Source organism: Prionailurus viverrinus, chromosome C1 (genome assembly GCF_022837055.1).
Source record: "Prionailurus viverrinus isolate Anna chromosome C1, UM_Priviv_1.0, whole genome shotgun sequence".
In the NCBI taxonomy this organism is placed as follows: domain Eukaryota; kingdom Metazoa; phylum Chordata; class Mammalia; order Carnivora; family Felidae; genus Prionailurus; species Prionailurus viverrinus.
Window position 1 is genome coordinate 129878614 of NC_062568.1, and position 18074 is coordinate 129896687.

Consider the following 18074-nt stretch of genomic DNA (forward strand, 5'->3'; position numbering starts at 1 on the left):
CCTCTTTCCCAAGAGAACTCTGGTTTTATCACATTTCAACTTTTATGCCTTCATAACCCCAACTTCTTAAAACATGAAATTGTTTAGAATGGATTTTTCAATCCATTTCATGGCCTAAGTTTGAAATTCTCTAGTAATTTTTTCTCAGGCGGACCTAACATTATTTCTCTTTTACTAAAAATACCAGCTTCCCAGTCCACCAGAAGGAAAACTGAATGTGACCAAGTAGGGTTCTAGAGAACACACTCCAAGCATTACTCCTTTTCCTCCGTCTCTTTTATGCCCACTTTACCTTCCTCAAGGGATACAATGAACAAACAAAGGACGCAAGTAGCGAACTACAATATTTAGGGGCTGGCATTCACCTACCTTCCCCTGATAAAATGTAGGCTGCATCTATATACTTCAGAATCGTTGATTATTATAGGACCATGATTCTTTGTCCTAAACCTTGGTGAGATATGTTTTCCAGGATTCAAAATATTTTCTATTTTAGGGCAAAATACTGTGTGTTCAGTTACACAAGCAGGGTCTTGGGCAGCAAAGATAAATATTTCCGTAGCACAACATAGAGTATATATCACCTCAGAGCAATTCACATTTGGTTTCGCCCACCAATTCACATTGGTTTGCACCAATCTTGTAAGATAACATTTGGTTTTAAAGTTTGTGTGGACATTAGAACTGTAGACTACAGCACTGTGAAATTCCAACCAATTATCATGTATATTTTTTCCTTTGTATTTTTTCTTTCTCTTTTTTCTTTTTCTTTTGTTGCCCTAGCTTTTATAGACAATTATATATGTTTGAGTAGAGACAAGGACCTTTGTGCATATAATCTCATTTAATCTTAACAAGAATCCACTCAAATAGGCATTATTATTTCCCTTTCACAGATGAGAAAGCTGGGTCTCTGAAAGGTTAAATTGCTTGTGAGAACCTCCAATGTTATGGAGCCCACATTCAACACTTGACATTCATACTACTTGACTGCAGCATCCACTGTACCTCACAGCTTCCTTACCAGTAGACCTGAAGACAGGAATCATTGAATTAAAGACACTGTATGCACAGATCTCAAGTTGCAACCTCGATTTACGTTTAGGTTAAAAACCTAAGCTGACTGCTGACAACCTCCTATTAAAACACAAAAGCTGTTTATAATTACCTTGAAAGAAAGAAAAACTGAACAGTATTTAACCTCAGCATTTGGTTCAATAATATAACACAGAACTTTAAGGAAACTAGTACTTTGTCCAAGTAAATAAGTCAATATTAGATAAACATTTAAATAATGAATGAAACACATTTTGTAGGTGTCCCGAATTCAACCTATTGAGAATGGTCAAGAAGAAAATTCACAGGGAAGGTCCTTTAAAGACTGTCTTGCAAGGCTCTTCAGCTGGATGCTGGGAATAAGCCACTGTGAACATCTTCAATTAAGGCAATAAACGTATGTGCGCTATAGCGCACTGGTGTTGGAGTTGGGTTGCAAAGCTAAGGCAAATACAGAAAAATGTCCTTCTGTGCAGGTTCTAGTACATCCAAAATTCTAGGTACTTGATTGTTATTATTATTATTTTACCCCTCAAAAGTATTTTATTTTTTAATTGATTTTTCACTTCATGGGAATTTGACATTCCTCAACCAAATAGCCCTTAATAATAATGGGGTTTTTTGGGTTGTTTTCTTATCTGAAGTGCTCTTTTGGCATTTCCCCCTAGTTTTTCAAAGCGAAACGGTGAGTGGCACATCTTGTCAGGTGACAAGTCATTGCCACATTGTCATAAGCAAATGATCATTTGTTTTAAATGGTGTTTAAAAAAAGTATAATTCTACAAAAGGATAGAATAGAAAAAATAGAAATTTTTCTGTAGAACTTAGAGCTTCAAAATTTGACATACTCTATAGACTTTAGAATTTACCAAATTGAGGAATCCAAAACTACTGTTCTCAGGAATAAGTGCTTGTTTTTCCATGGGACCTCTGCACTCAAGGACTGGATTCAGTATTTGGCACGTTGATTTGCTGTGGACTTGAGTGATCACTTTCTAATGGATATAGCACATTTTAATCTTCAACTCTCTGGGCTCCAATTCTGCCATCTCTACTGTGCATGTGTAGTTGTGAAGGGCAGTAATTGCACTGATCAGTTACATGACCACTTTCTTCGCGTGACTGTGAATGCAACTTCTATGCATGAGTTTCTGGTTTGTGTACTACATGTTTGCAGTATTATCTCTTACTAGGATTTTAGTATTGCAGATTAAGAATTCAAACAGATTAAAAGGAGAAAACCCATTGTTACCTAGTTTGCCTCATAAGAAGTCCATTTCTCAAGACAGGTAACCTGAAAATAATAGATACAATTCTGGCTTTTTATGTTACTAAGAAAGATGCTGAGGGAAAGTGAGCACTGCCATAACTTCCTGCATAGGAATTATTCCATTTGCATATTTCAAATTACCCATTTACATACATTGTGGATGTAATTTTTATAACAGAATCATAGTGTCTTATGGATGGTAAGGACCTTAAATAATTACCCTTATTCTTTCTCTGGATTCCTTCAGGGGAAATCACCCCTATGCTAGAAGAGAATTAATCTTAGTTTTTAAATCTCACTGAAATAAGTAATCCATCTCCTTCATTCTATGGTGTGGGTTCATTTGCTCTTAGTGAAATTAATGAACAGATGGCCCCATGCTCTCTGTATACTCCTTTCATGTACTTAGAACCTGTTATTAAATTTCCCCTTAATTTTCTCCTCCCTATGCACAGTCACTTTAATGTTTTATTTTCATCTGTTTAATCTGTGTGCTAATGACAACCTTCAGATGATAAGCCCCAAGCAGAATCCTTCTAATTCCAGTCAAATAGAAAAAAAAAGTCATCTCAAAAGTTAAAACTTAAGTGTGATGTAAAGCTAAAAGGGTGCTAATTGGAAAAAAGCAGGAGACTTGGGATCTAAAAATGTAGTCCGTCTGGAAACTGTAATTTAACTTGGTAATGACTTAGCATAATGAAAAGGGTAATATTGTTTGTACTTGACAAGCGATGAAAGAGAATCTCATGGCCACCAAAACATGATTTTTAAACTCCCACCCTGAACCCAATATTTCCTAGTTCTCCATAGCACACTTAGAGTTACACATCCGATGCCTTATTTCTAACATGTTCTCACGCCCCTGTTTGGGGCAGTCCCGGTTTCAGCCTGCTGCTCCTTGTGTATTATTAGCAACTCTTTTCCCTCAATATGTCTGGGTTTAGATGGTAATCTACAGGTTGCCCGATAGTCATTGCACACTCTTTGTCACTGTCTTCAGCTTGTATTTGTCACTTGGTTTTTCCTCTGCCTCTGTCCTGCCTTGCATTGATTATCAGTGATTTATTTCCAATACTTTCTTTGTTTTATTAAGGTCTTTTAATATTTCAGTTCTACCTTCCAAGGTGATGGGTGTCTCCTTCACTTAGGATCATCTTCAGCAAATTTAATGAGCCATGCAGACACTTGATTATCTAGGTCAAGGGAACAATGACACTTAGGCCAGTGGCCTTCGGAACACCATCCATTCTCTCTCTTTTATCTCCTGTTCTTTGCTTCTGTCACTTTTTCACTCCTGCCCTACCACCATTGCCATTGAGTGGTTAATCTTCAATTTATATCTTAACATCTTTCCAGCAATTACTATGTGCTAGGTCCTGTCCAGAGGTATGACAATCCTGCCAGTTTTATACTAAAACATGTGTATCAGATTGTTTTTTATCAGTTCACAAGATTCAAGTCCCCATGGGGCCACTGGAAATACAATTACGATGTACTATTGCCACAGTTCTGATGGCTTTTATTCAGAGTACATTATGTAAACTGTGAGAATCTTTTTTGTCCTAAAGTCATGCTTGTACTTTTGTAAGGAAAAAAATCAAGAAAACTCAGAGAGGAGCTGCTGAGTTCCCCAACATTTTCATAATGCATTTTTAAATGAGAAATTACAGTTTCTATGGTGTTCTTGTTAGTGAAAAGGCAGCATGTTCTGCTCACGACTGATTCCTACTGATACTATTTTTCTCTAGGCTTAAGTGGGTCAAACCTAGAACATAATGCTGTAAGCACTAGTCAGTGATAACCTTCTAGTTCTGGTTTAATATGCCTACATTTGGTGACAATAGATTTTAATTTCTTCACACACATTTTCTAAGTGTTTTAACTAGTTTAGACACTAACCTGAAAAGAACTACATATACATGGAAGCAATCTCATGACATGCATTCATCATGTGAAATTCTATTTATGATGTCTTTCACATATAAAGAGTCAATACAGAAACTGCTATGAAAAACACTTAAAGCAGGTAATATGATAAAATTCTTTTGTAAATGTTGCAGTTATTGGTTAGGACTGTCAGGGATGTTACATCTTGACATAACCCTATAGGTAGCATAATTATGTCATATCAATTGTCCACTGTCATATTACAGCAGCCATGATTTGGCCTGCTACATGTTTTAATCCATTTAAGTATTAGCCATTCCATAGGCTTTTTTTGTACATAGCTCTGTTGCTTTAAAGGAGGAGGAGAAGGAGGTAGAAGAAGAGGAGGAGGAGAAGGAAAGGGAAGAGGAAGAAGTCTAGGCCCTGTAAGGAATTCTATGATTGAAGTGAACAACAGAGGTTGCAGTCTATAGTCTGGACTCATGTATCAAAACTGAAGCATTTGGAGTGACATCACCAGAATGACAACACAGGTTGTTCCTGATCTTGCTCCCCCCCCCCCCCCCCCGAGAAGAACCGACAACCGTTTAAGAATAAGACACCACTGAGAGAATCCCAGAACATGGGGGTGAGGCTGAAGTACCCCTGCTTTGCCACAGAGACCAAGATAGATTGCATTACAAGTGTAAGAAAAGCAGCTGCATGTTGGCCCCGCTGCTCCTTTTACAGGCCAGCACAGCACCACCTGGAGAGGTCTCCCCTGAGCCTTCAGTTCTCCCAGGGAGCAGAGAACCCAAAAAGCACAACCAGCTACCCCCAGCATTGTGGGCTGCTTTGCAGGGGTCCCTACTCTGATCTCACACCATGGAAACTGCAGGGGAATCAGATTCAACCCCTGGGGGTCTTCATGTGTTAGAGATGGGGCCGGGGGCTTGCAACAACCAGTAGCAACCAGCTCACGGATCTTAGCACACCAAATTCATACCTGCAATGCCCAGGTAGTAATCCCAAACAGCAGTTTTACTAACCTACAGAACCAAAGTGAGGACGCATTCTGACTAGGGAACTTGGCAGTGCAGATCTGCCTGATGCAGATCCCCAGTTGAGGAGTTTTGCCAGCCCTGGAGCCTGGTTTCTCCACAGCCAGGTGAGAAACGAAGTGATAGCATCACCTATTACAGAGAGTTCTTCCAGCCCCCTTGGTCCAGAAAGGCGGCAACAACTCCTGGAAGCAGTGCAGCCCAGCTGTGCTTGCTCCGAGAGGTGGGCAGGCAGAGCAGACACAAAGCCAGCACTGAGCATGGAGGATTCCTGTGCTCTGCATAGGCAGGGGGATTAATGCACAGCCGAGACTGAGGGTAGCTTGCTCCTGGTCCCTCACAACCAGAGAGCATGTTTAAGAAATTAAGAGCAGCCTACAATGGTCCCTCCCCCTCCTACGTAGACAAGGAAGCCACAAAATAACCTCACCTGCTGTGAAGGGTGTGTTTTGGTTCTGTCTACCCAGAACGACTAGAGACAACTCCTGGAAGCTGTACAGCCGAGTAGCATTATGGCCAAGAAGCATGTGGGGAGAGCCAATAGTTTGCAGAGCAAAGCCACTGGCGTGTTAGGTCAGAGAACTTGGGGGTACAGGTCAGCTTGAGCTGTTTCTCCTGCTGTGCCCAGGCAGAGAATCTCATTCATACCCCATTCATCACTGAATATAGCCTTTAGTCTGTCCAACCAGGAAACCTAACCACAGCACATGGGAAGCTGCATAGCCTATTCAGTAGCCTTGTGCACAGAGCACTTGAACAGAGAGCACAGCCTGTGGGTTGCCCCATCTGCAGAACAAAACTAGTGGTCTCAGCTGACCAGAGAATTCAGTGCACACTCTGGCCTGATTCAGGTTCCCAAGCAATTAGTTGTGTAGGCTGTGGGAAGCTACTTCTTAGCCCCATCAGCTACTGAATATGGTACCCAGTCCCAACCATCTAGAAAGCCTGACCAGCAGAGCCTACCCCACAGCCTCACTTGGGTAGGGACCCAAGCCAGAAGTCCTATCCAGCTGTTCTCACCAGTGGCATAACCACTCCATCCATGTCCTCAATTGCCTTGCCCCCAGATAGACCATAATAGCAAGCTCCACCTGCCCAAAGACCTACCATCAGACAGAACCAGAAATCCAAACTGAGCTGACGAAGAACTGTCTCTGCCAAAACAAACCTGTAAATTCTGGAAGAGGAGCCCAGTTACTCAAATGTGTAGATACCAACATCAGGAATCAAGGATCACAAAAAATCAGGTATATATATGACACCACCAAGGAAACTCATAAAGTTTGAATAAATAACTCTAAAGAAATGGAAATCTACAAACTGCCAAAGAATTGAGAATAATTCTCCTAAGAATGTTAGTGTACTACATGTTATAATTAAATCTAGTCATAGTTAGATTCTGCAATATGGTAATAGTGGTGTATTCAAAACTCTAGTTTAAAAGTTAAAAAAAGAACAGAGTATAAATAAGCATAACTATAATCTTTTATTACAAAATATAAAACATATAACTTGTAATAGCAATAACCTAAAATGTCAAGGAGAGGAGAAATAAAGGTATAAAGGTTATAAATTCTATTCAAGTTAACTTGTTATCAGTTTAAATAAATTATAAGTTTAAGATATTTTATGCATGCCTCAAGGTAACTGTAAGAGAAAGTTCTGTAGAAATTACACAAAGGAACGCAACAAAGAAGTTAAAGCATACTGATACCAAAAGAGGTCAAAACACAAAAAATGGTAGCAAGGTAAAAGCAAGGAACAGTGGATCTATTTAAAACAATTAACAAAATGGCAATGGTAAGTTTTTACCTATAAACAATCGCTTTAAGTATAAATGGATTCAGTTCTACAATTAAAATACACAGGAGGGCTGAGTGGATTTTTTTTTTTTTTAATATCTAAACATAGGCTGCTTACAAGGGCCTCACATTAGCCTCAAAGACACTCAGGGCACCTGGGTGGCTCAGTTGGCTAAGCATCCAACTCTTGATTTTGTCTCAGGTCATGATCTCATGGTTCGTGGGTTTGAGCCCCACATCAGGCTCCACACTGACAGCACAGAGCCTGCTTGGGATTCTCTCTCTCCCTCTCTCTCTCCCTCTGCTTCTCTCTCTCTGCTTCTCTCTCTCTCTTTCTCAAAATAAATAAACTTAAAGAAAAGACACTCACAGACTGAGAGTGAAAGGATGGGAAAAGACTTTTCAAGCAAATGATAATTTAAAAGAGCAGAGGTAGTTCTGTTTATATCAGACAAAATAGACTTTAAGCTAAAAATGCTTAAAAAAGACAAAAGGTCATTATATAAGGTGGTCAATACATCAATAATATATAAACATTTTAAGTATTTATATATCCAACATTGCAATACCCAAATATATAAGGCAAAATTTAAAAAAGCTAAAAGTATATATAAACAGCAATACAATAATATTTGGGGATTTAAATATTCCACTCTCAACAATGGATAAGTCTTCCAGACACAAGATAAATAAGGAAACAGCAGATTTTAATACTACAGACCAAATGGACCTAACAGACATATACGGAGCATTCTATCCAACAATATAGCAGAATACACATTCTTGTCAAGTGCACGTGGAACATTTTCTAGAATAGACTGTATATTTTGGCCACAAAACAAGTCTTAGAAAATTCAAGAACCTTGAAATCATACCAAGTATCTTCTCTGACCCACAATGGCATGTAACCAGAAATCACTAACAAGAAGAAAACTGGAATTCATGAACACATGGAAATTAAACAACACTTTCCAGAACAACCAATGGATCAAAGAAGAAGTTAAAGGAGAAGTAAAAAAGTTTCTTGACACGAAAGAAAATGGAACTGCAACATACCAGAATATGTGGGATGCAGCAAATCAATTCTAAGAGGGAAGTTCACAGCAATAAATGCCTACATTAAGAGTTAAGAAAAATTCCAAATAAACAACCTAACTCACTTTAAGGAATTAGAAAAATAAGGACAAACAGCTCAAAGTTACAGATCGGAAATAATCAAGATGAAAGTAGAAATAAATGAAATAAAGAACAGAAAAACAATAGAAAGTATTAGCCAAATTAAGAGTTGGTTCTTTGAAAAGATAAACGTGACAGTCCTTAGCTAAACTAACCAAGAAAAAAGAGAAAGGACCCAAATCAACAAAATTGTAAATGAAAAGAAGACATTACGATGGATACCACAGAAATTTAAAGGATCATAAAAGCTACTGTGAACAACTGTATGCCAAGACTGAATCAGAGAGAAATAGAAAATCTGAACAGACCAATTATTAGTAAGGAGATTGATCAAAAATCTCCCAATGGTGAAAAGCCCAGGACCAAATCATTTCACTGGTGAATTTTACCAAACACTTAAAGAATTAACAGCAGTCCTCAAATTCTATCAAAAGATCAAAGAGGAAAAAACATTCAAACTCATTTTATGGGGTGAACATTATCCTGGTAGTAAAACCAGAAAAGGATTTACTGGAAAAGACAACTCAAGGCCAATATCCCTGAGGTATATACATGCTAAAATTGTCAATAAAATACAGGCCTACTTCATTTTATTGTGATTCTCTTAATTGCAGTTTAAAGATACTGTGTTTTTGGGGGGATTGTTTGCTTATTTTTACAAGTTAAAGGTTATTGGCAACCCTGCATCGAGCAAGTCTATCAGTGTTGTTTTTCCAACAGCATATATATGTCTCACATTTTCATAATTCTCACAATATTTCAAACTTTTTCATTATAATTACATTTATTATGGTGATCTGCAATTGGTGATTGACTCACTGAAAGATCAGATGATGGTTAGCATTTTTGGCAATAAAGTATTTCTTAATTAAGGTATGTACATTGTTTTTTAGACATTATGCTATTGCACACTTAATAGTCTACAGTAAAGTATAAACATAACTTTTATATGTACTGGGAAACCAAAAACATCATTTGACTCACTCTATTGTGATATTTGCTTTGTTATGGTTGTCTGGAACGAAACCTACATTATCTTCAAGGTATGCTTGTACTAGCAAACTGAATTCAGCAGTGCATTAAAAGGATCATTCACAGTGACCAAGTGGGATTTATCCTTGGGATGCAAGGATGATTCAACATATGTGAATCAATCTGTAACTTGAATGATACATCATATTAATAGAATGAAAGAAAAGAATCATATGATCATTTTAATAGACACAGAAGATTTGAAAAAATTCAGCATCCATTCATGATAAAATTCTTAATACATTAGGTATAGAAGGAACCTATCTTAACATAATAAAGGCCATATATTGCAAGCCCACAGCTAACGTCACACTCAGTGTAGAAATGTTGAACACTTTTTCCCTAACATCAGGAGTGAGACAAGTATACCCACCCTCACCATTCCCATTAAACACAGTCCTAGAAGTTCTAGCTAGAGCAATTAAGCAAGAAAAAGATATAAAAAGTATCAGAATTAGAAAGGAAGAAGTAAAATTGACTCTATTTACAGATGACATGATTTTATATAGAGAAAACCCTAAAGACTCGACCAAAAACTGTTAGATGTAAACAATGAATTTAGTAAAGTTGCAGAATGCAAAATCAACATATAAAAATCAGTAGCATTTCTATACAATAATAATGAATTTTCTAAAAAAGAAATCAATCCCATTTATAAGAGCATCAAAAAATAATAATAAAATACCTAGGAATAAATTTAAGGAGGTGAAAGATCTCTACTGTGAAAGCTACAAGATGATGAAATAAATCAAAAAAGACACAAATGGGAAAGTATCTCATGTTCATGGATTAGAAGAATTAATATTAAAATGTGAATGCTACTAACAAAAGCTATCTATAGATTCAGTGCAACCCCTATCAAGATTTCAATGGCATTTTATACAGAACTAGAAAAACACTTCTAAAATTTATATGGAAGTACAAAAGACCCCAAATAGCCAAAGAAATGCTGAGAAAGAAGATAAAAGCAGGAGGCATCACACATCCTTATTTCAAGCTATACTATAAAGAAATAGCCATCAAAACAGTATAAGACTGGCAAAAAAACAAATAGACCAATAGAACAGAACCAAGAGCTGAGAAATAAACCCAAGTGTATACAGTCAACTAATATTTGACAAAGGAGACAAGAACAGTCAATGGAGAAAAGATAGTCTTTTTTTTTTAAGTTTATTTTGAGAGAGAGAAAGAGAGCATGCGCATGTGCTAGCATGAGCAGGAGAGGGGCAGAGAGGAGAGAGAGAATCCCAAGTAGTCTCTACACTGTTGGCACAGAGCCTGACAGCACTGGGTCCACCATGGGACTCTATCTCGCAACCCATGGGATCAAGACCTGAGCCAAAATCAAGAGCTGAACACTTAACCGACTGAGCCACCCAGGCACCCCAGATAGTTTTTTAAATAAATGATGATGGATGTTCACATGTTAAAGAATGAAACTGGACCTATACTTACACCACTTACAAAAGGTAACTTTTGTAACCTAAGTTACATGTAACTTGTATCATGTAACATGTAACTTAAGTTACAAAAGGTAACTTAAAATGGATTAAAGACTTGAATGTAAGACTTGAAGCCATGAATATCCTAGAAGAAAACATAAGAATAAAGTTCCTTGAGGAGTCTTGGTAATGATTTTTTGTATATAACACCTTAAGTATATGCAGCAAAACCAAAATTAAGCAAGTGGAACTACATCAAACTACAAAGCTTCCATACAGCAAAAGAAACTGTCAACAAAGTGAAAAGAAAACCTATGGAATGGGAAAAAATTTCAAGCCATATATCTGATAAGAGGTTAATATTCAAAATATATAAAGAACTGATACAACTTAAAAAGCAAAAAACAAATAATCTAACTTAAAAATGGGCAAAGGACATGAATAGACATATACAAGATAGATATAGATAGATAGATAGATAGAAGATATACAAAAGGCCAACAGATATATGAAAAGATACTCAACATCACTAGTCATTAGGGAGATGCAAATTAAAACAACAATGAGATACCACCTCATGCCTGTTAGAATGGCCGTGATCAAAAAGACAAGAGATGCTGGCATGCATGTGGAGAAAAGGGACATCTTGTGCACCGTTGATGGGATTGTAAATTGTTGCAGCCATTATGGAAAGAAAACAAGATGGAGAATCCTCAAAAAATTGAAAACAGTACTATCACATCATCTACCAATTCCCCTTTTGAGAATATGTATAAAGGAAACAAAAACACTAATTCAAAATGGTATCTGTACCCCACATCTATAGCAGCATTATTTACAATAGCCAAGACATGAAAACAACCCTAAGTGCCCATTGATGGATGGATGTGTAAACAACTTGTGGTATATGCATACAATGGAGTATTATTCACCTTTAAAAATGAAGAAATCCTACCATGTGATAACATGGATGGAACTTAAAGGCATAATGCTAAATGAAATAAATCAGATAGGAAAGACAAATACCATATGATCTCACTTACATGTAGAACTAAAAAATTTTTAAAAATTAAAGAAAAACTACACTCACAGGAAAAAAAAAGATTAGATTTGGGCTATCCAAGGTGAAGAGTGTGGGGGAGGGGGAATGGGAGGAAGGTGGTAAAAAGATACAAACTTCCAGCTGTAAGGTAAATAAGTACTGGGAATGAAATGCACAACATGTTGACTATGGCTAACACAGCTATATGATACACAGGAAAGTTCTTGAGAGAGTAGACCCTAAGAGGTCTCAGCACAAGGGAAATTTTTCTTTTTTTCTTTTAGTTGTACCTATATGAGAAGGTAGATGTTAACTAAGCCTATTGTGGTGATCATTTCACAACATGTAAATCAAGCCATCATGCTATACACCTTAAACTTATATAGTGATGTATGCCAATTATTTCTAGAAAACACTAGAATAAAACTAGAAAAAAAATGAAGTATTTAAGGAGATCTTTGTCAACCAGCATAAGCCTTTCAGTCTGAGCATTTCACCAATTTGCTGTATTCCATCTGTCTCACAGGGAGCAATTAATCTGAACCTCCAACATACAGCATTAAAATTCCATTAACAGTGAGCAGAATATTAATGTGTCTGGGGTTGCCATTTTTATCTCTCCAAATTTCAGTGTTAATTTTCAATATAACACCTTAATCTATTTGGTTAATTAAGAATATTGAATAAAATATATAATTAGCAATTACACGGACACAATAATACACAGAACTTAAATGTATGTTTCTGCAACTTAAACATATCCGGGCTGCAATTTTATATTAAGCTAATGATTGTTTGTAAGAGCACTATATTTTTTACAAAGCCAGCTTTCCCAGGACTCTGATTTTGTAATTCCTTCTTCTTTTTCAGAACCACATCACCGCCTTTGCAGAAGTCACATGATATTGAAGCAGACGGTTTGTCACTGCATTGGACATCGTCCCTTTTCACCATCCATTCATAACACCCAAAGTTTGTTTGATTACAAAAGAAGTTTATAAAGTTGTCTAATAATTTTTATAATTTTAAAATCAGTGTCAACTTATCTGTTTCCCCCACTAGACTGTGAGCTCCTCAAGGGCAGGGCTGTGTCTTCTCTATATCCCCAGCACCTACAACAAAGCCTCGCACAAAGTAGGTGTTAAATAAAATGTGATGGCCGAATGAAAAAATTAATTCTTAAATAAAACATTCACTTTAGTTTCTCACAGGATCACTGAGACTATGTGAAAATAACCTTTACACAAATCATATTGTATAAGAAGTCCCTCCATTTGGGGCTAGTTAAGTTTTTTTAGTTCTTATACCTATTCAGCAGTATACCACGTTTCATTTGAAGTGGACTTTGAAAGTCATGGGGGTTTTATGTTATTATTCAGCATGACATTATTTCCATCCTAACAGATTTCAGTGTGTGAAGTTACTTTTAGAAAATATGTTCTATACTAAAATAATGTTTGCACATAATATTATGCTATATTTCACTTAAAATACCATTCATACTATACATTCTAAGACTGGTGCTTCTGCTTTTGAAGGGGAAAATGCCAATTTTTACTGTAATAAGTAATGTATCATAATTAAAAATTATTTATTTGGACTTTTGTTCCTGACAGTTGTGGTTTAATCGTTGACTTGTAGCTTTTGAATAATGCAGGCAGTATTTAGGATATTTTAAGTGACTAAATCCAGCAATGGTTGCTTCATATTGAGCAATTTTCCACTGATAAAAGCGTCTCAAGAGGGGTGAAAGTCTCCATTCTTAGGCTTTTTACTAGTCAAGATTCCACATAATTTAAAACAGGAAGGAACCACACTCTGACACGAAATTTAGAATCTATAAATTCCAGAAATGTGGTTAACGCATTGTACTTTCCATTTTTATAGTACTTTATAGTTTACAAAGTACATTGTCATTTATAATTTTATTTAATCCTTACCGTAACCCTGTGTAATCATTGAAAATCGCTTTAGTTTGGTAAATAATGTGCCCAATTCCATACAACTAGTAGGAGGCAGTTAAAACTTAAATTCAGGTTTTCTGACCCTGAACTCATATTCATTTCAAATATACCACAGCTATTGTATCATTTTGGACACATCAAAACCTCTCAGAGTCCTGGACAACTACCTATGTTTAAAAAAAAAAATGAAGAAATACCAAAATATAGTTACAAGAGCTATGTTGTATTTTAAATATTTATGTTTTAAGAATGAACACTTTTCAAATATACAATTATATGGTAACCTAGTTTTAATTTTCTTTAAAAATAATGTCAAGAATCTAGATGTGAGGTCCTTTGTAAAATCAAAACCTAAATCAGATATCTCTCCTGCGATCCTTACCCTGTGCTCTAAACCCCAGCCCACAGGAGAGGCCCAGAGGACATACTCACACTGAGCATATAGAATGAAGGATGAGATCACGTCAATATAGGAAAGATGACAGGGCTAGAATTACACCATTAAATGTACTCCTTTACAATAACGTCACAATCTTTAAAGTGACCCTGGGTAGCTTTGTCTTATATGAGCAGTAGTTAATTGATTGAAATGAATCTTCCTAACCTTGACAGTATTAAAGGAAATAAACTTTAAATTTTCTCTGTAATTTCAACAGAAATCAGCAAATAAATAAAACCAAAGACTTGTCCATTATTCCCCAAATAGATTTTACTTGCTCTTTTCCATCACTAGGGGAATTAAAACACTTTTGTAGGGCCAAAGGCAGAAAAAATCAATATTTCTACCAAATTCAGACTTCTATAGAAATTCAACTTTGTTGGAAATTTAAAACACGAAAACGGTTAGAATGCCTTCATTCTCTTCAACGGCTTTTTTAGGCAATAACAGTAATGGGGAATTCACTTACAGGAAATGGATATGAAAAGGATGATTATAATGTCTTTGGAGGCAGGATTACCAGTAAGATTTCTGGAGTTAAATCAGTTCTATCGGTTCTGGAATCAGTTTTTCAAGTAGCCATTTTGGCATGTTTTTCCTGTTGGAAGCCTTAGCTACATATTCATATGCAAATGTTGTGTCTTTGCACCTTGCTAAACCTGGTCCAAATGCAAGAGTTATAATTTCCTCAGAAACCCAGATTTTATCCAGGATCAGAGTGAAGTCATCTCTAATATTAAATGTCATGGGCCCAAGATTGGACATTGAATGATCCTGCCATGAAGGAAATCCGGAAGAATAAAAAGATACACATGCACAGGGCAAAAGCAGGCCAAGAGCCCTGAACCATGATGCTATAACTGAAAATAATGAAAAATATGTTTAAGAAATTATTAATTTGTAAATATGTACATATGTAGTTTAGTAAAAGTAGGCAAACACATACTTTTCTGATAAAGACATCTTTTTATTCTACTTACTTGGGGCCCAGGTCAGTATAAATTGGTCAGCCTGAAAATTTTAGTAGTCTCTGTTTGCATGGCAGAAATTCTGCACATGTTTTATCTGATTCCTAAGATCATTTAAAAGGCTCTTTTATGTTAAAAGAGAGGTGAACCTTCTTTGACAGACTTTGTCTTTTCCACTTCTAACTGGGCCTCTCTTTTCTCAGGATCTATCCTAGCCAAATATCACAGTTACATTTACCATAGTTTCCTTTGTGAAAGAGCAGTAGGGGAAGACATAATTCTCTGCTGTGTATTGTATTTTTAAAATAAAATTTTAAAAATTAAAAAAATTAAGTTTTTTTTTTTTTTGTAAATTCTTTCTTAAGGGTATATGAATAAAGACTGTGATGTTATTAATGTGATGGAAGTCAGATTGTCAGAGTGACTGGAGAATGTTTGCAAAGGGATAACAATGGCTGACATTAGACCAGTTCTCTGGGCAGCTACATCTCATGGGCTATCCTGGGCTCTCTTAGCAACTTCCTTATTTGCAAATCAGAACCTGCTAGAAACTATCTGGGACACTGAGCAGGTACACGATCTACTATGTAATCTGCCTCCTATATATAAGCAGGTTGCTAAAGAATAGATGTAAATGATCTTATTCTTGTCTCTAGGGCACCATTTATTAAATTTTGATTGCATGTTTTAAAAAAGTTTCCCTGGACATATGCCAAATGGTTCTGTTTATGCCTTAGAAACATTAATCTTCTCACAATTTGCCAGACATAGGCTTTGAAATGAATTTTGGAACTTTCGATTCTTTTAAAATATCAGTGAAGGAAATTTCTTCCAATTTTAAGTGAGTGATTCTCATCTAAGAAGAAAAAATAAGAGCATTTATGTTCTTCTCTATCCCCTTTACTTTAGATTATAGCTGGTTCTTAGTCTGATAAACCTTGGGACACGGTCAAGGTTTAATAAAAAAAAAATTATGTCTTCCCCCCCACGCCAAGCTTTATGAGCCATGGATGGTTACAGGATTTAAGTTCTAAACTCAGACTGACATTTTCAGATCTGTGGCCTTGCTCACAAAGACCTCCAGGTAAGAAAATATAGATGAGTAGACACACAACCACCTTTAGCGTTCAGACGAAAACTCAAAGTTCACGTCTCAAAGATGCTATCCCTCACAAACGCCATCCTGTGTCCTATTTACCTTCATATTATTGCATGTATAAATGTGTGTCCATTTTCACTTTGCTCTGAAATACTATCACTTGTACAAAAGAGGGAAAAAAACCCTTTCTTCCCAGGAGGATAAAAAAGGTATATTTTTAAATTGATATTAGATACAGAAAGAAATATCTTTCCCAACTAGTGAGACACTTTGAGTATCAATCAAGCTTCTCTAGAGGTACTGCTCTTACTCAAGAAGGCCTTTCACCCTTCTTTCATTCAGCAAATAGTGACTGATTCTGTACACCAGATACTTGGCAATATGCCAAATAAACAGTGGTTGGAAAGACAGACCTGGTCCCTGCCCCTTCAGATTGAACAGTTCTGCAGAACCAACACTGATGTTACCCTAAGAGGTCTGCTTAAAGTTAGGGTGGGAGAATTGCTTTGGGGTTAGCCAGCTACCTACTCTCAGGACTAAGCAAAGAACACTTTTATAGATTACAGCAACAGCTAAGGTGAATTAAAAAAGAATTGCCTCCATAAACAACATTGTATAACTTGACTATTACTGAAATTTAAAAAAAAATGTTATGTTTATTTCTGAGACAGACAGAGCATGAGTGGGGGAGGGGCAGAGAGAGAAGGAGACACAGAATCCAAAGCAGGCTCCAGGCTCCGAGCTGTCAGCACAGAGCCCGACGTGGGGCTCGAACTCACGAACCATGAGATCATGACCTGAGCCGAAGTCGACCGCTCAACAGACTGAGCCACCCAGGCGCCCCTGACTATTACTGAATTTAAAAAAATGTAAAGTGCTATAATAATCAGAATTTGCTACCCCTCACAAATCTGTGGTTCAGTGGGTCCATTTTTTCTAATCTCACCTGGGCTCATTCATGCATTCGTGACCAGACTGGTAGCTCTGCTGACCTTGGCTAGACATTCTCACATACATTGGGGTCATCTGTAGGCTGGTCTAGGGTGGCTTCATTTGAGACAATGGAACTTTTCTCTCTGTGGTCTCTCAACCTGCCTCAGACTAGCTAAGGTCCTTCACATAGGGGGCCAAGACAGAGCAGAAGCATGCAGGCACTGACACATTGTCACTTCCATCTCATTTAGTTGGCCAAGAAAGTCCAAAGACCAGCCCATATACAAGGATTAGAGGAGCAGCTGGCAAGTCACATTGCAAAGAGGCGGATACAAAGATGGGCGGAGAATAAGGGCCATTTAGCATTCAATATACCATAAACTCTTAACACAGCTAAACCTTAAAAATGTTTAAGCAGTGCCCCCCTGAGCCGAGCTTTTGAAATTATTAAGGGAAGATTTTTTTCTAACAAGATACGCACAAGACACCCCCAAATAACAATAGAAAGCAAGGTCATTGTATGTGAGCAAAAATGGTCACCCATTTGTTGGTCACCAATCACCCACTACACCCCAAAAATGTCTTTGTGATAAACTGGCTAGAGAATTACCCACCCAGTTCTTAACTGAAAGTAATGGGGATCTTGCTGAAGCTTTTCTAGATTTTCCCAGAAAGACTTTCTAGGTCTTCTCCTGTAGACAGTAATAAAGGAAGTAGTCATAATTTTATAAGAAAATGAAGAGAGAATAAAAGCATATAAGCAGAAAGAATAAAAAAGAAGTTGAAGCAAAAGAATAAAACCTGAAGAAGTAAAAAGAATAAGTGAAACTGAAAACCAGGTTATGAGTGATTGATTGTGTGTATGTGTATTGTGTATGCACCTACTTTGTGCAATTTTTATTTTCACAAATTTCAGTTACCATG

The 18074-nt window shown here is 36.8% G+C and overlaps 2 protein-coding genes across 6 annotated transcripts in view; one reads left to right on the top strand and one right to left on the bottom strand.

The window, feature by feature from the left end:
• PLPPR5 (phospholipid phosphatase related 5) overlaps positions 1 to 13347 on the top strand; it is a 220275-nt gene extending 206928 nt beyond the window's left edge. For all 4 annotated transcript variants that reach the window (XM_047871976.1, XM_047871977.1, XM_047871979.1 and 1 more), the window contains one exon: positions 12618 to 13347. In XM_047871976.1, the coding sequence (XP_047727932.1) occupies positions 12618 to 12650 (33 nt within the window). In that variant the 3' untranslated portion in view covers positions 12651 to 13347. The remainder of the gene's footprint in view (positions 1 to 12617) is intronic.
• The window catches only part of SNX7 (sorting nexin 7), a 300077-nt gene that overhangs the window by 67049 nt on the left and 214954 nt on the right, over positions 1 to 18074 (bottom strand). The gene's annotated exons all lie outside the window — the stretch shown is intronic.